The 26,478-nt window shown below is 34.6% G+C and overlaps 1 protein-coding gene across 7 annotated transcripts in view; it reads right to left on the bottom strand.

Moving 5' to 3' along the window:
* LOC139958657 (corticotropin-releasing factor receptor 2-like) overlaps window positions 1-26,478 on the bottom strand; it is a 186,622-nt gene that overhangs the window by 97,245 nt on the left and 62,899 nt on the right. For 2 of the 7 annotated variants that reach the window (XM_071955894.1, XM_071955895.1), the window contains exon 2: window positions 24,856-24,931. The exons of 3 other annotated variants lie outside the window; for them this stretch is intronic. In XM_071955894.1, coding sequence (XP_071811995.1) covers window positions 24,856-24,861 — 6 coding nt within the window. In that variant the 5' untranslated portion in view covers window positions 24,862-24,931. Of the gene's footprint in view, window positions 1-24,855; window positions 25,064-26,478 lie in introns of those variants that run through there. 2 more of the 7 variants (XM_071955901.1, XM_071955893.1) reach the window with 2 other exon arrangements.

Here is a 26,478-nt window from a genome sequence, read left to right as displayed (position 1 = left end):
ATATTAAACCCGACAGTTTGATAAACAACGATGTCACAAAATATCCGTTCACGAGGACGGATAATTAGAAAGAACTTTATTTTTAAGTACTGCAGGTAAGCTCATAACATTTGCTATACCGCGTTAGATAATGCCTTCCTAAGAGAGAGAGAGAGAGAGCACTTATTTCAACTGCTCTTAAAGTTGAACTTTTTGTTGTTGCTATACCATGCGTTACAATACGTCATACAGTGGCGTATACAAAGGGGGTGGAGTGGGGGGGGCAGCAATATATGACATCTCCGTTATTTATCGGTCATGTGACTTCATTCTCTCATGTGATTTCACCCACCTCCCTCCCCCCCCCCTCAACTCACCTCTCGTTCCGTGAAGAGTACAACATTTACAACACATACAGATGTCACGTGTGACTTTTAAAGTAATTTTAAGGAATTGGTTGTATGCAGAAGTCGATTCCAGTTCTATTTCGTTTAAAAGCAGCTCGTAATAAAGTAGATGGAACGTTGGTCATCCGTACTTGCTAATAACTTCTGCTTGGCCATTCTTTTCCGTTTTCCAATGGCAATTTATGGGACAAAGACCCCCACCCCCCCCCCCCTCCGGAAAAATAATAATCCTGCAACTACACGAAATGAGTTCACGGAAAGTAAAGTAAATTCTAATCGAAAAAAAATCACTCATGCTGGGTTCTTTTCTCAGTCTTAAATCACAATTCAAATTGGCGGCGTTTTGCCAATTTTTTTTCTAATGCTATTTCACGCGCTATGAAACGAACACAGACTTCTATAACTGAATCCAACTGGGACATAATTATACTCCTGGAATTTGCTTACAGTAGAACACTTTAGTGGCATATGAAGAAAATACTGAAAATCGAGGACATGTCGCAAGGAAAGAAGTTACGACTTAATCAAGTCTAAGGAAATGGAAAATCAATAAAGGTTGATTATTACCCTTTCGTGCACTATATTATAAAAGCCGCATTATAGTCTTCGGTGAACTAATCTTAGAATACATTCGATTTAAAACATAGGCCTCATATGATTTAGGCTATTCTAGCATGCAATTACGTAGGCTATGTTATTTTATTTTTTCCTAAGTATCGATGGTGAAAGAATAGGATGTTTTCCGTGCACTTTAGGGATATAAGTTTAAACATTGTGATGGCTGTGTTTACGTTGATTCAAAATACAAAATGGCCTCCAAACAATCCCATTTTATTCAAACCGGCCGAAACTGCGAACCGTTTGGCATGGAGTAGCATCTGTACTATGTTTCTCTCATATGTAGGTATATGACAAGTTTACATCAACTATTTTAATTTTAGGATAATTTCTTTTTACTCTCAACACAATAACCAGTTGGTGCAGTATGTTTACTAAACTGCAAATATACAATAAGGGGTTAATCAACAGTCTAGCGTGCGTTACTCACAGGATTAATGCACGATCGGGGGATAATGCAAGCGATGCACGAGGGCGGAGCCCGAGTGCATCCAGCGATAGCATTAACACCCGGAGTGCATTAATCATGTGAGTAACGCACGCTAGACCGTTGATTAACCCCGTTCATTCATACACTACCATTTGTGTGGGGGAAAAATCATAAAACAAAACATTTTTGGTTACATATAACCAAAGATTTATTAAAGTGATGCCCCGTAATTTTACCGTGCGTTACTCACAGGATTAACCACGGTCAGCTGACCTGAATGGACCAATAGGATTTAGGAATCTTTACTAAGTATGAATGAACAACAGATGTTCAACGCATCGAAAACTGCAGGCTACTTATCAATGCAAGTATAAAACAGTTAGAATATAGGAATACAATTTTTTTTTCAGAACTAATAATAACCTATATTGTGTTCTGGTGTAATTTATATAACAATTACTTCCCTTTATATTAATTGATAAACTATGTTCATTGAGCATAACTTTTTGCCAAATGAGTGGATATTCAATGACTAATACTGAATCACCGGCAAGGTACTATATATATATATATAAATATATATATATATATATATATATATATATATATATATATATTGTGACCACTCTCTGTGGAAGCTGCTGCTTGCTTGAAGTATGTTGTGTGTCATATACTAAAATAATCACATTCAAAATATAACCAAGTCGTATGAGCCGGGAAATAAAAACGATAGCCGTCGGATAAGATACCACAAAATAGTATACTGCAGTCATTTCATCACAAATTTATAACCAAAATGTGAGATTATTATTATTATTCACACTCCCAGGGTTGTAGGTATTGGCCTATACGGAGGCCAGGAAGGCAAGTATCCGAATATTGGCAATGAACTCGCCGAAAACTGGCTCGGAGTCACCCGAGTTCGTTAATACTATGCTAATACCCCATTGTCACAAAAATGCTTCTAGAAATGGAATTAATTCCTCAAAATGAAGTTCAAGGCAGCCATGCTTTGAGACTGCAAGGGGAAAATAATGACCAACCCCCACCCCCCACCCCTCCACTCAAAAGACTATGTGATACCGTACTGGATCACATCGGTGACAAATGTTGTCTCGGTTCCAAAACTTTGGGGGCGTTAAAAATGACCCCAAGATTAATGACCGCCATTTTTTTGCTGGGTCGTTTGGCAATTCCTCTTCTATATATAAGACGCGACCAGACAGTAAATATTTAGATTTATGTTTTGAACTTAAATCCATCGCAGGATATATCGCACACTCTTCAACTATTCGTCTTATGAGGATGTATATGGCTGAGCCTAAAGGATAATGTCAGGTCTAAAATACGATCGGATTGAATGCTCCTTTCAAATTAAGCACACATAGCACTACATATAAAAATCTAAGAATACATTAAATGATTTATCACTCTTGTCAAATACTAAGTAATGGAAGCTGTATTTAGAGAGGTCAGTTACACGATTTTTTTCCCCTTTCCGTGCAATCTCTTTACATGCGAAAATATTTCTACTACAGTAGGGAATGCCCCCCAAATAGAAACTAACGTTTATGGAGCTATTAGAGAAATTGCTTCTCCTTAGGTATATATATTCTTTTTTTATCAAACAAAGAAGTTATTTTACGGTTCAGTTTTTTGGGTTCGTCCGTCCTTCTTTCTTTAAAACTGTTATAAGACTTTAAAAAAACTGTCATATATTATCTTGATGCAGTTCTTTTAACCTAATTTTATTGATGGTATACATTTTTTATTTCTACGAAATAAGTCAAACTTTCGCAAGTCGCGCGTCGATGGAAACCATAAACACTCCAATGACCTCAATTAGTCATAAACTTCCAAAGTTGTAAATAAAATTTTGTTTAACTACAAAATTTACCTTTTTTTTAAAAACAAAATCAACTCGACATTCTGACGTCTACTTGCCACCATGGTGCGTTAGCATATATGGATGTACGGAAAACACAAGAAATGGTAAATTATAAACGAAATATTTACAAATGTTCATTTCAGATATACAAATATTGAACGCTGTCAGCAGTTCATGGAGCAAGAAAACACTTTTATCGATTTCTTTCCATTTGTTTTACTTTCTTATTTTTTTGGATTTGTTAATTTACCCTCTAAGCCCTTTACATAGTAATCAGGTTAGGTAAACTACCCAGTTTGTGCACACAGCTCCTAGCATGAAAGGAAAAGGGCAAAAACAAATATGACAATTGTGGCTTCAATGAAAAAGAAGAAGAAATTTGCTGAGAAAAACAACAAGTTCGGTTGGAATTCATTTAGACTAAAATGTTTGCCTGCGGTAATCGTTTAAAGAACAGAAAACATTCGTCGACATATCTGGTTGAAAGAAGATCACAACAGTAGATGTATAGGCCTATCCAAGATTATACTGCAGTAGATGTATTGTATATTGCCCCCTATCCTCCAGTACCTTAGCAACCAGTGGTGATGTAGCGATGATTTTTGATCATTGGTTGTCAGAAGATAAGTAGTGCAAAATACAAAAACAAAAAATCATGAGTATATACTGACCTACGTGCAAAGATGGTGTCATATATTCTTTGTAAATTTTGAACGCTGGGGTGGAATTGTGCCCCGTGACTGTTACGTATCTATCGCCACTGGCTGTGTTAGGATTCTCACCAAACAGAGCCAGCAGTAAGAGGTGCCATGCATGTATGTTGTTATGTAGTATATAACGCAATAGGAATGCGTATATTAAGCCGCATCAGTCTGCAATATATCAGGGGATATATTGTTGATGTTAGTTTTGATTGAAAGTCATACGTGCACTGAGTCCGTGCTTGTACTCATTAACAAGGTTTTCTGTTTGTACTCACACGGCGCCCTGCATGGATTTGTACACATACTCGTACTCGGGACATTTCGAAATAGTATAGTAAATGAGTAAATGAGTGCAAGATAATATGCGCATAGACGTGTTATGATACATTTGTGTACCCGTACTTGAACTCACACCAAGGAGAACTCCAGTTGCACTCGTACTAATTGTGTCGTACATGTATACAGTCATGCTGTTGTACTCGTACTCATGCTGTTGTACTCGTATACTCATGCTGTTGTAATCGTATTCATGCTGTTGTATTCGTACTCATGCTGTGTACTCGTATTCATGCTGTTGTATTCGTATTCATGCTGTAATTTACATGCATACTTTTGTACTCGTACTCATGCTGTTGTACTCATACTCATGCTGTTGTACTCGTATTCATGCTGTTGTACTCGTACTCATGCTGTTGTACTCGTACTCATGCTGTTGTATTCGTATTCATGCTGAAATTTACATGCATACTTTTGTACTCGTACACCTGCTGTTGTACTCATACTCATGCTGTTATACTCGTATTCATGCTGTTGTATTCGTATCCATGCTGTTGTACTCGTATTTATGCTGTTGTATTCGTATTCATGCTGTAATTTACATGCCTTCTTTTGTACTCGTACACCTGCTGTTGTACTCGTCCTCGTGCAATATTGTACTCGTACACATGTTGTTGTACTCGTATTCATTATGTTGCAAACGTACTCATGATTGTACTCGTACCCATGCTGTTGTCCTCGTACACATGCTGTTGTCCTCATGTTGTACTCGTACCCATGCATGCTGTTGTACTCATACTCATGCTGTTGTACTCGTACACATACTTTGGTTCTCGTCCTCATGATGTTGTACCCTCTACTACACGTCTGCTAAATAGCATCACAATATATTACAATACTTATACGCAATTTTCTATAAGAGATAAATGCTAATCTGGCAAATTGCTTCCAACAATCAATGAACATTTCAGGATCGAAATTAAACATTGATTTCTCACTAAGGTACATTTGATGGTCTAATAAGTTTAATGAATTAAAAAATTCGTTCGTTAATAATGCTGGAAGATTCAATAAATCTATCAGAAATTGGCGGGCAAAGAGAAATCTGTTTACAGACGGTGACATTATATAATTTATGTATATTTGTATTAAACCAATGAAGCCTAATTCAAATAACAAGTGCATGTACGCCGAAACCTTTTCTTTAAAACAATATCTTATTGGGCCAATCATAGTTATTTAACATATCTTTACTAACTGAACTCAGTTGACAGCTGAAATTATCCATGTAAAATATTTTCTGATATTTTATATTTTATTACTAAATTATCACAAATTATTTCGGTATGTGACTATTGAGAGATGGTTCATTTCCCACAATTTCGTTGCTGTGATGAGATGGGGGTAAGGGTTAGAGTTAATAGTAGAGGTAGGTTTAGGGGTAATGTACAAGTTGTTGTAGAGATACTCTCGTAGCATGAGAGGAAAGGGCGTTCAATTAAAGCCAAATATTTCAGATCTTTAAGTTATACAGTTGAAGAAAGTGACATGCCAACACACAGGGTAGATATAAACGAAAAATTGAACCGAAAAGAATAAGTCTGGACTTATCTAATGAAGGTCAGTTTCAGAAAATATAACCTGTTGCTTGGATGATATTTATAATTATAACGATTTTGTTGGATTATGAAAATTAACGCTATTAAAGCGTTGACGTAAATCGGACTGGATATATAATATCACATTTCCTGCACACATGCGTCATAATCGCTATAACACAATTTATCAATGGTCCATATCAACACGGTTAACGGACATTCGTTCAATCTTGTCACATTTACTTGACAAGTGATGTAACGTATATGTCCAAAAGATTTGATTACACTTTTGTGTACATATATATATATATATATATATATATATATATATATATATATATATATATATACATATACATATACATATACACATATACATATACATATATATATATTTATATATATATATATATATATCATGGTATCCATAAAACAAACATTAATATTTTCTTAAACATTATTCATCTAGTGAATTAAAATTGGGTTACACAAATTTCTGATTCGAATGTAAATAGAAGAAAAGGGCAAGGATTCCATACTTGGCTGCAATGTGACGTATTCAAACCTATAGGCCCCTAAGGAGCAATGATGTTTGTTTTGAGAAAAACACATAATGGAAGATGTGAGCGCCGAATTTGCAATTTTAAATTTTAAATGAAATGTAAAGATTGAGATGTCTACTCTATTTAGGGCACTTAAATTATTTATTTACTTTTAGGTTAGCAATGGTTCGAGTATTCCGACCTAATAAAACCGACGGAGTTACTTATAACTTTCATCAAAATTAAGTTGACCTAGATTTAAATTCTTAATACCTGACCAAAAAAAAAAAACTGAATTTATTGAAGACGGGTGGTAAAAGGAACTAATAGTAGTAAAAAAACAAATTCTCATAGAAGATGATATCCTCAATAAATAATTCACAATAAATAAAAAATGTGATTTAAAGTCAAGTAATGCAAACATCACCAAGCATTTGTGTTTATTTGATCTGATTTGAAATAAAAGCAGAAGAAAACATCCTACATATTAAGTGCACAACCAAGACGTTTGCAAACGTTATAACACTCTGCGTATGTATATGCACTGCACTCCGTTAATATTTTATCATTGTTAGTAGCCATGTTAATTCATAACTGTTCTTTCATATCAGTAATTATGATCTCGTGTGATTAACGCAGCTGGGAGGAATCTAGCTGGTCTAATCTTATCTCATAATGGACACTGGTACAAATATACACACACATATACACACTACACAAATATATATATATATATATATATATATATATATATATATATGTATAGATATATATATATATATAAGAAGACGAAACACACGGCTTCTTGAAGATATGATAAAACCTACTGGGATAAATTTTAGTTGGAGGACTGTGCCCTAATCGACTATTGATTTATTACTATAACTCATTATTAAAAAACAACAACAACTTTGAAGGGACCAAAAATGGCAAAATAATACATAATGTTTATACATAATGAAAGCGAGTCGCGTCGGATAAATTGGAAGTCTGCGGGGGTATAATCTACGAAATACAATAACCTTAAATTAAGGGGCATGTTACATGTGATTTGTAGATTTCACCTAGACGTTGTACCCCATTAAAACTAAATATTTACAAACCATGTTAGTTCTTAAATGGTCTCAACTTAATTGGCAAATGGACTAGTAGAGTATATCCGCGTCTTCTTAAAATGTAATCTATTAAAGAATGTTTATTCCTTTATGTCATTAGGTTTTAAACAAACTGTCCTTATATCCTTCTTTGAATGTTTGACAATAGTCGGGAAAACTGAATCCAGTGTTATTTCTTGACAAAATGTTGGCTTAACGATTCAAGATATCAAAACCTTCTTTTCTTACCCTCCGGAAAAAAAGGCTATGTTTTTCTTTCATTTTCCGTACAGTATACTATGGTAAAATACACTTTAAACTTGACAAAATGTCTCAGACGTATTAACGTGTGGCCTTGAGATGATGTATTAGGTCTGTTAAACCCAATGATATTGTTTTTATTTTTTGTTATACAACACGACATGTGATCAGATCAATGTAAACCTATTTTACCAGATTACAGTATGTTACGGTTCAGACAACCTACCCACCCTGCCCCCCCCCCCCCGTCGTCTAATCTCTATACATTGAGACCGTTCATCTTAATCAAAATCCGCTATGACATCGCCATGCCTTTTGTTTAAGTCATTTAATATCAGCCCCAAGGAAGGAAAAAAGTCAATATTTAGAGGATGCCACTAACTTGACGCCATTACAAGGTTTTTGTCATCCCCCCCATCATATCCTTTAGCTGAAACTTTATTACTCTTTTTTTTCCCCCTTTTATCTGCCAGAGATTTTGAGCAAAATACCCTCAAGAATTGCAAGTTGATCACATTCACCGTTTCAAAATTGGCTGATTTAGTTTATTTTACCAAAGATACAAAACTCTCGGGGCCGATAGGTTTCAATTTTTAGAAAATGTTGTAGCAAAGAATGCGACCTTTTCAAAAAGAGAGTCAATTGTTCAATAACAAAGGAGAAAGAGAGAGAGGAGGAGGAGGTGGAGAGATGGAGAGAGAGAAGAAGAAGAAAGAGAAAATAAAATAAAATAAAATAAAAACATTGAGGGGAAGGAAATGAAGAACGTCTCTAGAAGTTTCCTGCTTGTAACTATACAGAGGTTCTCACTTTACACAAACTGCACGAACAACAAAATGTCTGCCATGTATTTATTGTTCTTTTAGGTCTGTTCAGCATCAACGTGACTTGTTATTATCAGAGGGAGTTTATATGACTACATAATTATATAAATTGACGGTTTTTTATTATTCATTATTATTATTATTTTTTTTATAGATTTCGACTTATTATGAAACTTGATATTATTAAATCTTAACATCTGTTTTTAATCTTGAGTTTTTTAAAGTTACAATTGAGCTCAATAGTAAACTAACAAAAAGGGGGAAAATCGCTTGTGGCTTACTATCACAGTAAAACTACAGTCCGCGTGTGGAGAAGTAGTCCGTCGTTTTACTGTTACAGTTTGCCACAAGTCAGTGTAGACGGTATTTATTTATGAAATGTTTACATGTGTGAAAATGTATATACAAATTATGAAAAACTCATGAAACATTTCACGAATAGATTATTCACAACTGTCTTAAACATTGTTTTGAAAACTTGGTTTTAAGGTCATGCATGTTTGTAGCTGTTTAAGCATATCTATCAATTTCATATCTCAGTATAGAAATATATATCACACTAAAATGGGTTTATCTTTGTTTTGTTTAATCATTTTAGTTAAAGGTGGTAAGTCGTCTTATGTTCCAAATCGTCGAATTATGCAACGTTATACTATATTAACTATATACAATGTTTGCTCATAACATAAATACGAAATCAGATCGTTTTATTGTCTTTCACATTTTATTTTGTACATTTTTGAACGAATTTGATGTACCTTTAGTGGTTTGTTTTCAATCCTACCGACCACTCATGTTTCATATATTTATTTATTTTTGCTTTAAAGACAACCAATCCAATCATATTTCCAGTTATGTATTTGATAACGTCTGCAAAATCGATTTCGTTGTGTTTATATACATTCTTAGGGTATACGATGTGTCATAAGAATATTATATGTTTAAATATTTCACAGTCCAATGAAACGAAAAATTGCCGGCTGCTGAGTTTAGCATCTGTTTCTTGCCTGATATTAAAGACTATATTCCCCCTTAGTCCCTAGAAGATCAATAAATGTATGGCACATTTTTAAAGTCAGATGTATAGGTTGATGACGTCAGTTACTCTGCTCATGCGTTTGGCTAATCCATTGCCTAAATTAAACTCCCAAAAAACTTGACTAAAAGCTGTTATTATAATTTTATATATATATAACATCGTACCTAGATGAACACTTCGATAAAACACAGGCACGAATTGTTTGCAATGGAATTTCTTTCAACTAGACCGCCCCGGAATGTCTTTATAGTGTCTATAGACGCTCGTTACATATTCAGATTTGACAAAGGGTAGATATGTAAACAGAATATAAGAAACGTCACAAATATCGACTTTACTTTAAAATGTTGATGTAATGAGAATTATTGATCCATCGATTTGATAAACAGCTATAGATATGTTTTCTAATATCAGTATACTGATTGCATGTGTTACTTCTCATTTTACTTTCGGTGGTTGTATAAGTTTGTATCGATTATTGCTTGTCAATATCACAATATCATCCTATATTTCTGCTTGCGAATATAGAAGACGAAAAGAAAGGAACATATATTAAAGATAATAAGAGAACCAATAAACGTAAATGAAATCATTAAAAGGAAATCAGGAATTCTCATGGATTTTTGTTGTCAGTTATCCATGATAATTTTGTTTAATAATGAAAATTCGGATATGGACAGGGCAGCTCTTTAAAGCGTGTCCGATCTCGTGTATGATTGCGCGCATTATAACAATACTGATGCCAAACATATAAAAAATGCATCATGTTGTGAAAAGTATACTCTAATGACCTGATTAACATTACACCCGTCCGACCGAATCAATTATAATTAATATAACAAAATATTAATTATTCATCGCAATCCTAAATGTGTCTAATTGATATCTATGAAAAACCCTGCATTACAGGGAATGACACCATAAAAAGGTCAGAGACTGAACCGACCGATTTGAGAAACTGTAGTGGCCGATGAGTTACTCGATTTCAAGTTGTTACCATGGATATGTATCGCTCTTACGGAAAGGTCACCCAGGATAAAACTTGGCCACGAAAACCCTAAATTTCTTGATCCAATTTCAACTCCAGTCCTCCTCTTACAGTGAGACAGTAACCATGTGATCACGAAGGTCTTACGTCAAGTGAAGTATTATGAGTCCCATCGAGAGGGAACTAAATACTGATGATCTTGCTGAAAAGTTGATAACGATCAACAAAGTACTGCTTCCATGGGTTTGACATGCCCCAAGTCGATTAAAGGGTAGTACCTTTTATAAGGTTCAAACTAAGTTCACTTTAACACCGTTGTATAATACTTTGCAAAGTGTGTATGAGGCAAACTCTATATATATATATATATCACTCTTAACAAGATGACTTATTGATGCTTAATTAATGATTTAGAAGATCAAGTATGCCGGAATCCATGTTAATCGAGGAGTCGAGTTATAGAGGAGCATGAATGGCATTTCACAGAGTTTTAAAGGAAGGCTTTATAGGCAGAATTTCAGATTTTTAAATTCATGGTGTCGTCGGTTTCTCGGTGGATGAAAGGTTCTAAATATTTTATATTATTCAATTATTTTGTAAATTGTGATAAGTCTACCAATAGATGTGTCTTCACTGGAGTAAATCTTAAAAGGTATAATTATGTTAACATATCTATAATGGTTTGTTTGTTAGACTTAGTAGTCCAGTCACTTTCTTTGATGACCCTTAGATGTTTAAATTGGTCATTTCTTTAAAAACAAACCAAAAGTGTTTTAGAAATACAGCTAAGACTATAACAACAGTGTTTCAAACCGTTCTACACCATATCAACATCAGTTCTGTGCGTTTTAAAGTCATCATTAAGTGTTCACTGTAACATGACAAACTGAACAGATACAATAACATTATTCAATGATATCCGTTTTCTATCTCTCTCCTCCTGTTTTGGTTAACATTTCAAAATAAAATCATCCTACTTCGTCCTTAACATATACTATACACAAGTATAGGCATCGTGTATATGCTCAGTGCTATAATGCAAATGTATACAATACCTATAACGACTCGACGTGTAGATATATTCAAACAGAGGCGTAAACAGTCGGTCGGACGGGACAAGAGGTGAAAAGTATAAAAAAAAAAGTCGTCTAGAAATACAGGTCACTTCATATGCCAGTCTTCTGACACCAAAACTATGTGGTGCGAATGAACTGAAATAAAGCTTCTAATTGCCCAGTACGCAATTGATATAGAAAGGGATTCGGTGTAAATCTATTCCATGAATATTTGAATAATTTCGTCCTACCATATATGCCAATCTCGTCTCTCGCACGAGGTTTCAAGTTCAAGCAACCGTGACTTTAACTTAAAGGGATATTCGTGTACAATGACTTAATAACAATGTCGAAAATTGTCTACGTCTATTGGTAAAAAACCACATCCGCATAGCATTTTGTACGGCGAAGATATCAGTTTTTTGTATGTCTAATTTGGTGGTAATATTTGTGAATTAATGTATCTGGCAACAGGGGAGTGAATGACGTCATCAATACATTGCAGCTGGAAACATGTGTTTGTTTTACACATATAATATTTAGCTCATTTATTCAAAGATGGAACAACGTAATTCTACAAAGCAGTTGCATTTTGATAAAGTTCTTCAAACAGAGTACATTTGGCAGCTAAATAAACATTCCTAATGTATCATGTTTGAAGAATAAATAAAACAGGAAGATTATGATAGGAAAGTAGAAAAGCTTTTAAGAACCTTTTCCGTTATGACGATACAGACCACCTATAGTATATATATATCGGCTTGACTTCAGGAAAGAATCGACAGATTGGCCTGTCAGAAAAGGTTCCATTCAATCAACCATATCTTGAGGTTAAGGGCAAAAACGTTTAGATGGGGTTTTGAACCAACTGTGGAATATTATTCTATTCCATATAAGAGTCAATTAAACTTGTCTGCCACCGGAAATACCTGTAAAGATATGCTTTTATTTTAAGATTGCGGGACTGTAACTATGTGTTATTCTGACCAACCCATGTTATATTCAAGAATGTCTTATTCTTATCTGAGAAAAATATGTGAATAAAATCGTTCGGATGCTTTGAAAATGTAATCTGCCAGTTATTAATGTTTAATCCAGTACGTAAAATATGCACCCGTCATTTCTAATGAAGGCTACTGTTTTGCTCCATTTACAGATCCTTCGCCCATCCCCCCCCACCCCCTCGTCATGCCCGATGCGATTTAAGTGGAATTACCGCAAACAAGGTGTGACGTCTTCATATTCCCATGTCTTTCCTTTAAGGGATGGGTGTGATAATAACAAGGTGTGACAGATTAAATGCAACATGCGGGGTTACAAGTAAAACGCTACTCGCGTTTACAATCACACGTCTCGCGTTATCTGCGTGCATACCTGCATATCACATGCATACATATACATGCATACATGTATACATGCATACATGTAATCATAGATAAATATATACATATATACATATATATATATATATATATATATATATATATTTATATACAGATATATATATATATATATAAAATACATATATACATACGTCTATACACACATATATGTATATATATTCATAAATACATACATATACATACACACATACATATATAAAATGCATACATGAATACATATATACAAGTGTACTCGCATACGGTATAGGTACATGTGTACAAATTTGACACCGTTATTTTCTTGTATCAACGTCAATTTATGATAACTCGTGAAATTTGTTTAGAAAAATCGACACAACTATATCAGCACTTAATCTAGCTAGGACCTTGCCTGTTTCACAATAGATTATAGCCACCCCAATACTATCTTGCTTGTTGTAAATAGTAGTAGGGGTGGAAAAATATGACTGCCATAACTTATAGCACTAATTGTCAGCTCACTGCACCGTTGTGTAGCGAGAAGGGCAGTATAGAACATTGCACTATAACAAACACGTGACTGGTGGTATGATAATGCTTTCTTATACATGTAAAATAAATTCAAAAATATATTTTAACTTTATGGATAAAGGAATTTGATATAGAACTTAATCTAAATGGCCTCTGCGGATGCGTGGCTGATAGCGGGCTTTCTTCTTTCTGTTTCGATGTACAAATTATGTCATCTTCCATAGCAACAAGTCAGACGACTTCATAAAAGGGCGGGAATCTCTGTAGTTTTTGAAGGAATTGTTGAACAATTCATGTGTACATACGATTATAGTGAATATCAAACAATTTATGTGTAAATTTAGTTAGCATGTACGTACATAATATGCGTGTGCACTGTATTTTCAACTAAGATATATGACATAAACTTTCTTTTATAACCCATTAGGTCATTTCTGAGAAAGGGATTTTAGCTTTTATGGCGATAAATAGCCATTAACGGCCATCATATTAAGTGAGGATGTTATTTTTTATGTTATGTGCATTTGAATGAAAATGACTTCGATTTTCGTACGTAAAGCTTTCAAGTACGTAAACATAGTCACGACATTTGTCAAATATAACGATATGTCAGAAAAAGAAAATCAGAGAGCTCCAGGCTCTGAAAACATTCTTTCCAAATGCAGAAAACGGGAAGATTTGGTCTGCAAGAATAAATGTCACACTTGTGTTGTCTCCCATAAGAGAAAATGCATTTTTGGTTGTAAAATATAGCTTAGGTAAATGATTCACTTGATTTGAAACAGTCTGTTGCTGTAAACTACTCTGAATCAAATTTCCACTATGACTTATAATAATACACTACACGAGATATTCCTCTCACCCCCCCCCCCCACCCCTCCTCCAGCCGCCGCACACGGTCACTATTTTAACTAAGCAATTAAAGAATATTATCCAATTGGAAGGTTTCTCCTGTTTACCCTTATAGGGCGAACAGGCATTCTTCTAATGATCAACTTCAACTGTTTCATTTGATTTATTTTGTGTTATTAATTTCGCTTTATTTTAATTCGATTATTTAATATCGCTTTATTTTATGCCACCAACGACTGATGTTTTGTTTTCATCTGCCAAGCATTTCAGAAACACAAAGGTTAAAACAAAATGTCAGTTAACCATTGCAATAGGAATCTCGAATACTTATAAAGTGGCCATCCAATTTCTCTTTAAAATTATGAAGTATTTGTAAGGCCCATTTTGCCACTCAGATAGAGAGCCTGATAATAAATGTTCAGATTAATTTCATTTCAATCTTAAAATATTGTTTTGAAAAAAAATACTCTTGCTATCAAAATCATTTCTGATATCAGCTCAAATTACAGATTTAAAAACATAATTATTGCATATACGCTGCTTTTGTTTTCAGTGCAACTAATGGGTTTAAAGTGTTTTTGTTTTTTTTCATTTTAATGTTTTTAAATGAAATGCCATTGCTAATGACTCTCTAAAAAATAGAATGCAGATGCAATGCCCCATGTTAATTTCTAATTTCTTAATTACTTTATTATTTATATACGAGTTTTGCAGTAAATGATTTAGGTATATATATATATATATATATATATATATATATATATATATATATATATATATATATATATATATATATATATATATACGATGCTAATCTTACTTCCGTTAATAGCAAAACATGATTGCGATTGAATTAAGTCAAATCTTCTGAATATATATATATATATATATATATATATATATATATATATATATATATATATATATATATATATATATATGTTTGTGTGTATAAATGTATGTATGTATCCAAATACCACATTTATATATATATATATATATATATATATATCCATATTGTGTGAAGTTCATCAACATTTTAATCGGTCAAACAATGTATCAACAAATAGTTTCATCGTTTGAAGCAGTGTACCAGTGGAAATGACCTCATTCATTCTTTTATAGCGTCCATAGTGTTTCTATATAAACATCTTCTCAGCGTTATACAGATGTATTTGAATTACACGCTGTGCGTAGAACGAAAATATCACATGAACCTTTCTATTATTACGATGGGCTACCGGTATATGGTTATATCAATATACGTTATGTGTCGAACCATTTAACAGCTAATGTTGTCCTTTAAACAGATGATGCGTGGCCTTATGTTATGCTTTGCACCTCGTACCGTTCTCACATGTTGTTTTCCATCTTATAATAAATATCTTAACCTATACATTTCTGTATTTGGATATGTATGACCGATATGGAAGGTGCTTTATGCGACGAGTCCAATAACTTGGAGATCAATGACGTCCGCAAACAGAGGGGGAGGTGGGGGGGGGGGGGGAGATTTGAGTGGCTTGTCAGTAGAGCGAAAGTTTTAAATCGTTTTACATGCAGTCGGGGAACTGAATGTGAGACGAACGCAGTTAGCTAGATACAATAATCCTTTATAAAGCTAAAAGATAGCCGCTAATTTTCTTCCCACCGCTTGGAACGCATTTTTTCGTAAACAGCTAACAACGTGACTTAGTAATACTGATATATATATATATATATATATATATAAATATATATATATATATATGCATAATACATATATTAAGCAGTAGTTTGCAGGCGCGGCGGAACGGAAAAATTATTGGGGGGCTAATGTGTCGATACTATCTAAGCGGAGCGCCACCATCGGTTGGCGCGGAGCGTACAAGAATTTTTTTTTTTTTCAAACCCCCAGATGGCCGGAAACGGCACTTCCCGAGTGTTTTATGCTGCGAATACCTAGCCCTAAAATATGGGTCTCAAGCCTGCAATTTCTCAGATTCCGTAAAAGTCTGTGAAAACATTGTAATTTGTATATTCGATGGTGTTTAAGAGAGTAGCTATAACTCGTAGTGTACCCGCAAAGACGTTTTTGAGTGTAGTAAGGGCAGTGGCGGAGCTAGGGGGTTTTGGTCAGGGGGGGTGCAAGAATGGTCTGTAGGGGCGCTTTCCACACTATCTAAGCGGAGCGCCACCAAAGGTTGGCGCGGAGCGTACAGAAAATTTTCGAGTAAAGATACTCCCTAGATTGCAGGAAATGACCCTTTCCGGGCCTTGCTTATTTGCAGAGAAACGGAGAATAAATAGGTGTCGTCGCCATTTTGTCGGAAAATTACACCAACAGAATATGACAAATGTCAATAGGTATATGAGAGCGCAATAAAATAGTCAATAATCGCGAATAAGTAAACAAGTAGTGAAAAGCTGAAAAGGGCGCCAGCAGTCCATTTGAGTCCTTCGGGGGGGCGGGGGGGCATCCGCCCCCTGACTGTATATATGGACGCTCCGCCACTAAGTAAGGGGATGTTGGAGAACTGGCTGAAATGAGGCAAGTCATTGGCCTAAGACGAAGTTGTGTTACGCTTACCGGTACTCACACTCACTGCTTCCACTTTTCACGGGGCGTGAGGACTCGGTTGGGGTGACAATGTGGTCAATAGCCAGGGGACGGGCCGAGGGTCCCCAGCAATTACTAAAATTATTACACCTATGTAGTATACGTGTGCATCGGACAGATCGACAAGTATGCATTGAAAAATGGGTAGATGCACGTTTCGGAGCCTTGGTAAATATTGGGGGGGCTTATCATGCATTTGCCCCCTCAACCTTTTCATTGGGGGGGCTGAGCCCCCCCAAGCCCCCCCCCCGGTTCCGCCGCCACTGGTAGTTTGCGCTATTAACATATTCATTAAGCGGACTGCATAATACAACAGCAACATACAATGATCCAATCATCTTGCAAGAGCAATGGATGCGTTCTTTTACATACCAATAAATCCCCCTCCCCCGCCCGCCCCCTTTGTTTTCCTCTTAGGGTGTTAGTTAAAGTACGATGTAACACCACCTACATGATTTACCTTGAACGCACGTGATGGGATGTATTGCAAACAGTTAATTAAACAAGTTGAAGACACGGGAACGTATATCGTAAGGCACGTACTCAAGTCCCAGAATGGCGAATAAGTGTTTTATAGTCGAATTTATTATTCTATAAATCAAACGTTGTTATTAGTCTGGTGCTTCAAACAAGCTGCTTCTTTTGATTTAGAGAATGTATTCTTTAAAAGCCAAACACTCACTAACTAATTAACGAAGTTCGTAAACACAAATATATCAATATTCTTTTCACATCAGTGAACACGTTGTATAAAGATATTGTAACGCCGCCATCATTATCAAAGATACTGGATAATATTTTCTTTACTACACGTTACAGAGCAAAGTGGAATTTCAGATTTTATTCTTTGGGCGAGAGAGGCATCAGGAGGATGAAAATCTTGTCCATATAAACTACTTGACAGGCTTTACTTGATAATTTCCAGGGATGAAATTCACCCAAACCTCTCCGTCACGTATAATGTGAAGTTACAATCTCATGCCATCTGGACTGTCAACATAAGATAAAAGTTGTTCACCACCTACCTAATCGAGCGCTTTTTACCTACTTTTACTATAAACATACTCTTTATAGATACCATGTTCGTCTTTAGATAATGAATTGCCTTTTAATCAGGAGCGAAATCAGCAAATACTTTCAGAGAGCAAAAAAAAAAAAAAAATTCTCATCAAAACTTTTTTTTTTTTTATAGTGGCCACATCTTTAGAACTGCAGATAACTACTTGATCTTTCAAAGACAGTGAAGTACTTAAAATTTCCATTTCTACTCTTTGTCTGGTCAACACCTACAAAGAAATGGAGCTAATTGGGTGAAATGAGGCTCCAGAAATTTCTGAGTTTATTATTGTTATGACAAACTGCTACTGTATATATCCTTCGCTAAACCGGTACACCCGGTGTTTGTATATGCGTATGGGGTTTAACCTTACTCTGTGTAATATATCTGATGCCATAAAACTGCCTTGCACCCTAACGAAGCCCCAGCATTTTTAAACAACATTCTTGATCGTTTTGGTCTACGGCGGGGATAAATTGTGTACTGCATAGTGTACAACCTATTTCAAGGCTTAAATTTGCCCCCTAAAATAATCTTGCTAATGAGGCGCATCTGGTAAACGTCTAAATAGTAGGCGGTGATTTATAACTTCCAAGGTGTAACTAACTTCAAATTTATAACGTAAGAAGTAAATAAGCAAGTTACTTCTTCTTTTTTTTCCCCACACGAACTTTTCTCTTACCCTTTCTTTAGCCAAGATGAGAAAAGTGGTGAACGTTAAATTCAGATAACTGAAGCTGTTCCAGTATTCCGACGATATTGGTGGAATGTAACAAACTTGTAAGAATGCCTTAACGCTCTTTATCCCAGGCATATTCAATTAAGAAGATGGAGATAGATATTTGTAATTATAGGTGATCACTTCAAGAGAAGTATTAAAGACAAACATAAGGTTTACTCAAATTGATAGAGATGTTTATTATGAACAACACAAAATAATTAAATTAACATATTCATGAGATATTATAAGATATTGATCAACTTGAAGAGAATATGAACTAGGTAACGGATCAAGGTATGCCAGGCTGGCACCTTATCCCTATATAGGAAAAGCCTGTGGACTTTGTCTCTGTGGAATTCTTTTTGACCAATCCTCGTGACCTATTACGCATGTGCGAGACTGAATATCGAGCTAAAAATAAGTGTATATAGGCCTAGACGTCTTCCTCTTCGGAAGCTTGTTTTTCTTGTTCTTTCTATTTAGAAAAGGCGTTCTAGTTTTCTACATCCATTGTAATGTTTGTAAGACATGTAGACTCTTTCGCAATTTAAAGCTCGCGGAGAATGTTAAGCGTAAACTGTCCAGCATGATAAAAATATACTGTTACTTGAAAATCTGCGTAATACCATCTGCCACCGTTGGGGAAAGGTTGCATATTGTATATTATAGTCATAACATATTTCATATTTATTTTCTTGACACTGCGGTAATCAATTTTTACTTTCGTTTATTTCTTACAATTCTTAAACATCATACAGGAAAAACTGATTGGCATATCAAGCTAACTATGAAGTGATAACTATTTTTGGAAACGAATGAATAAATTTGAGTTTCCAACGTATATCATTGAACATCCAACCGTTAGCCGTCCAAAGAGGTGAACCTGTTTAATCTCATTTGTCAAGTTGTTTGGTTAGAATTAAATTTATTACTTTCTTTCTGCCGACCTTTAATCAAATATATATGGTTTAGAGTATAGCCTGCGTAAGGCTGTCATTTCCTAAATATGTTTATTACACGTTTCTCTTCTTCTGTTGTCTTAGACCACACACTTATAGCAAGTTTCGATTGAGCAAAACAACACAACAAATAACCAAATAAACACAAGGACACATGGATTGCGTTACATATGTTTGAAAGTCATATTTTCCTTGAGCTTGAATTTATAGACACAACGAATATGTTTGGAACAAACAAAATTCAGTAGCTCTTATACATGTATCTGTGCAAATGTTGTGGTCGATGGAAATGTAGCGCGGGGAGGGGGGGGGCACATCTTATCCGTGTGTCAAGTTTAGATAAGCATGACTTAGGGAACCGGAGGCTGTTAATCTGATCGCGACCCGGACACAGATTTTGCTAGTGATCGCTGAACGGTCGGCCATTACTACGGTACATGTACCAGAGGAACGTTCTGGGGGAGGGGGGGAGGGGCGGCGCGGGCACAGTACACGGTAGTGTAGATAATAGTGCCCGGCCTTTCATTAACCGGAAATTATGTCCAAACGTACATATTTACCAAACTAGCTGTCCAAAGTCAGAGTAAAACAATGTTCACCGATAGTGTAAATATCATGAGATATGCATGCAAATTGATGTTACCATTGTTCATTTATCTTATTGAGGTTTTTTTGGTTTGCTTATTCAACAATGCTGAATCTGACAAATAATAATATATTATTAATTATTATGATGTGTATATGTATATATGTATATATATATATATATATATATATATATAAATATATATATATACATATATATATATATATATATATATATACATATATATATAAATTTATATATATACATACATACATATAGTCTTCCGGTTATATACCCATGGTCTAATGTTGATATACTGCCGTATGCAGTACCTATCATGAACATAGCGCAAAGAATATAAATCAATGATCTCCGATTAACGGGCAATGTTAGTAAGCATAACATTGTGATGTTCAATGATCATGTTGATTGAATGTCAAGCGATTCTAACATGAATGAGATAAACTAACGTCTACTCGAACATGGTGTTAAAATGTGATTGATGATCTTGTTAATCTAAAAGGTTGTTTGATGATATACCACTAACGTGAACGCATTAGTAGAACATGAATTTAATTATATAGAGGTATTCGGGTCATGTGATGGTGCTCTATATTTATAACGGTGATGATGATGATGATTTGTGATTATAGGCTAAGATTTAGGGAATTGTGGAAATTCACAATGTTTGCAGCCAAAGAGGTGGGCAGGTATGGAACGCGAAAAAGGAAAAACTTATTGAGTTGTCAAGTTTGTTGTTGTTGTCTAAACTAAAGTTGTTGCTGCTGTTTTACGTTGTTGCTCAAACTCACGTTGATGTCTTAACTTCCGTTGTCTAAACATACGTCTTTGTCTAAACTTACGTTGTTGCCATCAACGTGAGTTTAGATATCAACCGTAAGTTAACTTAGCAACGAAAGTTTTAGACATCAACGTGAGTTTAGACATCAACCGTAAGGTTTATAAATCAACGTGAGTTTAGACATTAAGGCGCGTTTAGTCGTCAATGTGACTTTAGACATCAACGTAAGTTTAGACATCAACGAACAACAGCAACATGGTAAAATAGCAGCAACAACTTGAGTTTAGACAGCATCAAACCTAGTTTAGACAACAAAATCATGTTGCCCTTTTCGCGTTCCATAGGCAGGGGAGAAAACGGCATCTGCATGCGTATTTCACATTTTCCCTGTATTAAATTAATGAACCGACAAATAAAGGACCCCATATAGTCCTCTTTTTGTATATTTAAATGATATGGCAGGTACCGTTAATCATTATTCGCAAGGTTGAGAACGGTGGTTGTTCGAATATGAAATAAAAAAAAAGACCAGGGTAATTGAGTTTATTGTCCTGTAGGGCTGTATGCTGTTGCAATGGACTATACACTGCTACGGTATGCTCATCGGGTATCGGGTTCGGATAACGAAAGACCAATGTAATACATACCCGAATAATCCAGGTATACCGTTAGTATTGTTATAGAGGAGGATGTCACCATGGCAAGCGTGATCGATTTGCCTTCACACAAACCAACGACTAAAACAAATAATAAATATATTTAAATATATATATATATATATATATATATATATATATATATATATTTATATATATATATATATCAATATATATCAATATATATATATATATATATATATTTATATATATATATATATATTTATATATATATATATATATATATATATATATATATATATATATATATATATATATATATATATATATATATATATATATATATATATGTAATGAAATATAACACGTTCGGTATATAAGCTTCAAAGGTAATGAGTATAACAGTTAAAGTTTGAAATTAATCAACAAATATTTGATATAAGAAACAGATGTGAAACATGAGGTGATTGGCAACAAAGGCCTATTCCGAAAAGAGAAGTGTACAATTTTTTTATTATTTCATTTTTTATATATTTTTTTTTATATTAGGTTAGGTACACATGTAGGATACTGACATAAGGTACTTGTATTCATAATTTGGGAAAAGAAACAAGAGAGAAAAAAAAACAGCCCGCCTTTGTTTAAGCGTTCTACATTTCTATCAAAATGTCTCTGTGTTCAACATGTCTCTTTTTAAAGGGATAGTGTTGTAGGCCTACTTGATGCAAGTCGAAACATGTTTTCTGCTAAGCAATACTATTAACTTTCTTTCTTTAAAACTGATAGCGTCATAATTTAAGCCGTTTCAACCTTAATTTATTTCGGGCGAATTTCGGAATGTTCTTCTTTCTGAAGCCTAATTATGTAAGAACAACACCCGGAGGCCACTAGCGTAAAGTTCGTAATGCATAGACTGTGACTGTGCATAGTTAGACCCTATATCGCTGAGTGGAATGACAAACTCAATGTTATTAATGGCATTTCAGATAACACACAAAATTCTAGAAATAGCTCAGATTAAATTCAGAGTTCGAGATCATTTCCGGCTCTGTGCGTCGTGTACTCAGTATTGAACAGCACAGTATCAACGATGTTGCCTGTATGGGCATCACGAGGGTTAACAAAAATGTTATAAAAAAGTCAATAAATTACCTCCCCCCCCCCCCAAAAAAAAAAAAAAAAAAATTCTCTTTACCAAGAGAACCTTTAAAAGGACATTCCGATGGACAGTTAAAGGTTAAAGCAGATAAATATATTCCGCAATGACATTGACAGGCACACATATTTCAGCGATGTGCTTGGTATAAATTCGTATACATTTAGGCCATAGTGTGTTACTACAACTTATGACCCTTTCGTCGGTTTTTGCCCAACTCCATAATTTTCGAGCAAAATTGTTAGCGTAAAGTGACCTTTTTTACTGCAAACGATAACGCATGAATCTATATATATATATGGTTCATTTCATAATTATGAAACAAATTATTAAAATGCAATTATTTCGCTATGGTCACTTGTGACAAAAACATGCGTGATGCTATTTTTTTTAAAGCGAAACGACGATGTATTCACAGTGCGCATGACCGATAAGGGTTGATAATTTCGACCTATTGTATACAAAAGCAACGATCCGTTACGTTTCGAAACAGTGAATTTTCATTGGTCAAGCCTCCTTATAATTTATTTTTTAATTTTCGAATATTTGAGCAGAATGGCAGCATGAGTGGTTGAGACTCCCGTCTCAATATTGTATTACCTAGCTTGCTTGAAGGTAACTTTTAGGTTAGCCAGTTCAACTTTTCTGTTAGGGCAACATCTAACAAAGTTAGTTAAAGGGTTAACCGAGCCTAACTACTAAAGCGTGTGCACCACGGAAGGAGTAAAAGTGAAAACATTTGGTCTAAATCCCTCCTTGATAGCGGCCTGCTTGTCTCATTGGTGAGATAAAATCTTGAAATTTATTCATTTTATTTCCTTAAATGCAATAAGGACCCCCTACAATTTGCATTTCATTTGCATTTAGATGAAGTTAATAATAACAAACAAAAATAATATAATAAAATAAAGTGAAATCAATAATAAATGTATAAAATCTAAATAATGTAATAGGGATAAGCTGGAATACTTTGTATCTCAGAAATAAAACAAGTTATGAAGCTGTGAGATTCAGCAAAATGTTTGGATGTGATTATACAAATTTTACATTCATGTCTGTGTAATGTGTTTCCTTTAAATATCAGATTTCATTATCCCTTTCATATCATGACAACTTTAATCTTACCTTCAGTTACAGTCATTTAAATTTGGTGAAAACTTGATCATGATCGAGCGCTAGTTATAACTTTCAAAACAAAACTTTTAGTTTAATATCGCAATCTGTCCAACAAATATGCCTGCTTCCATCTGGATGTAATTTTCAGTAATAGCAAGTGAAGCAGTCAATTTTGCTATACGAAGAAGTATCCATCCCTTAACTGAACGAAGGACGTATTTCAAGCAGCACGTCGACTGAACGGTATCTTCGAAGCGATTGGTGAAATTCACAGAAAAGGGGTCAAGTCGTGTAAAGCGTGACTAGAAACGAATTGTTAGAGTGTACAAGATAACATTATGTACGAAAAAGCCAACGAATTGGGGCAAAAAGTACGTGTCATTTATGTTGCAATCTGGTTGTAATTTATTAGACGGGAATTCTCAACAATATATGGCCTATGGCCGAAGGCTGTCTGTATCATAATCAAGTATGAAGTTATATGAACTTCTTATACATGTTGCTATCCTTTGATCAACGTCTAAAATATTACATATATTTATATATATATATATATATATATATATATATAGCCTATATAAATATAACCTATATATATATAACCTATATATATCCTATATATATAGCCCAATATATATGCTATATGTTGTCTGATGATCGCTCAACGCGTGAAACTCTGAGTTACAACTACTAGTGTTCCACTAGTCTCAACATATATATATATATATATATATATATATATATATATATATATATATATATATATATATTTATTTATTTCTTTATCCAACTTACCGACATATTCGTCTTGAACTTGAAAGAATCTTTAAGATGTCATGAATTCCGAAATAAAGTTAGCGATAATGTCCGTCTGCAGATAAAGATTAAAAAGAGGAAAACTGAAAAACAGTTTCTCTTTTTCACTAAACAAAGTTAATATCCTCTGGTGATCAAAGACCCTATGGGGTATATTAACATTTATACGTAAACTGAAAGTAAAAAACAATTACATTTGCAACATCGTTTGATGCGGTATAGTACGGTATATTAATTATATGGTATTCATGAGCAATTGGAGAACGATAAAAGAGGAACGGTGACAATACTTCCCCGGCAACACTTGACCTTTGGCCCTCTCGACAATTGTTAGGAAACCTTTATATCCGTTATCCCTCTCCCATCATTAACCCGGCGGAGTGTATAGCCTAGTGGTTAACGCCGGCGTCTCCCAGTCATGAGATCCCCGGTTCGATTTCCCGCCGACAGCAATGTGTGTCGTCTGGCAAGGGTGTTGTTCAATAACAACTTCCTGACATGGACGTAAAATGAATGTGTGCCGAGAGAATGGCTTCGGCCAGCTTGCGAGTCTATAAGCCTCCATGGCTTCTTGCGCGAGTTCCTGCTTGCGGGAAGATCACATATACATACATACATACAACCCTAAACCGGGGCGCGTTTGAACAGCATGTTATTTCAGTATACCAATCTAGTCATTACCTTGTCTAATAAACTGACAAACGGCTTTTCTTTGTCGAAATCACGTATCTTTCATGCAAACAAGTTAACTTTGTAAACGGTAATGTAGTTTGAAATAAACGGACGGTTTAGAATTTATCGCAAAATGGTAAAAAATAAGAAGGATTTTGTCTAAGATGTTACTTTCTCTAAGAATCAAATTGATGGATAGTGATGACAATGTTGCACCGTCCTAGAAAATGTTTTTTTTTCATTTGGCTTATCTGATATGAGAAAACTAGTCTTTGTGATTGATGGCTTAATAAAACATGTAATCATGTTCGGTTTTGTTACGTGACAAACTAGATGGCATTTCGATAACCAGTTTGCTTTCAACCATCAAACAACATTACGTAAAGCATCACTAAAAGAATTCTCCTACAACAACGGATTCTATTTCATCTGTAAAATCAGAGTAACAAACGATGACAGTTTATACGTCGATGAACAAATTCAGGCAGTTTAACATTTTTATTGAAATGCTGAGTTCCTAGACATTACACAGAATAATGACTGATCAAACACGCATAATGTTACATTTATACAAAACCTTTGTAGTCCTTTGTAAATGTTAGGTAACGCGACCTGCGTAGTTAAGTTTGAGAAGTAGAGTAGCAAACTGAACTAGTCTATATATGCAGAAGTTGATATAACGACCATAAAAATGTGCTCATATGGGAATGATATGGTTACCTAACGGGAGATGTATGAACTCGATATATTGACTTGATATAGCTACCATAACAACGTACGCATATGGGAATAAAATGGTTACCTAACGGGAGATTTATAAACTTGATATATTGACTTGATATAAACGCCATATATATTAACGCCATGGTTACTTAGAGGGAAAGTTCATAACCATCAGTTGAAGTGATGTTCCATGGTTTTCCTTAACTA

Source organism: Apostichopus japonicus, chromosome 18, assembly GCF_037975245.1.
Source record: "Apostichopus japonicus isolate 1M-3 chromosome 18, ASM3797524v1, whole genome shotgun sequence".
In the NCBI taxonomy this organism is placed as follows: domain Eukaryota; kingdom Metazoa; phylum Echinodermata; class Holothuroidea; order Aspidochirotida; family Stichopodidae; genus Apostichopus; species Apostichopus japonicus.
Note: the sequence above shows the minus strand (reverse complement) of the source record. Positions and strands in the feature narration are given on the sequence as shown.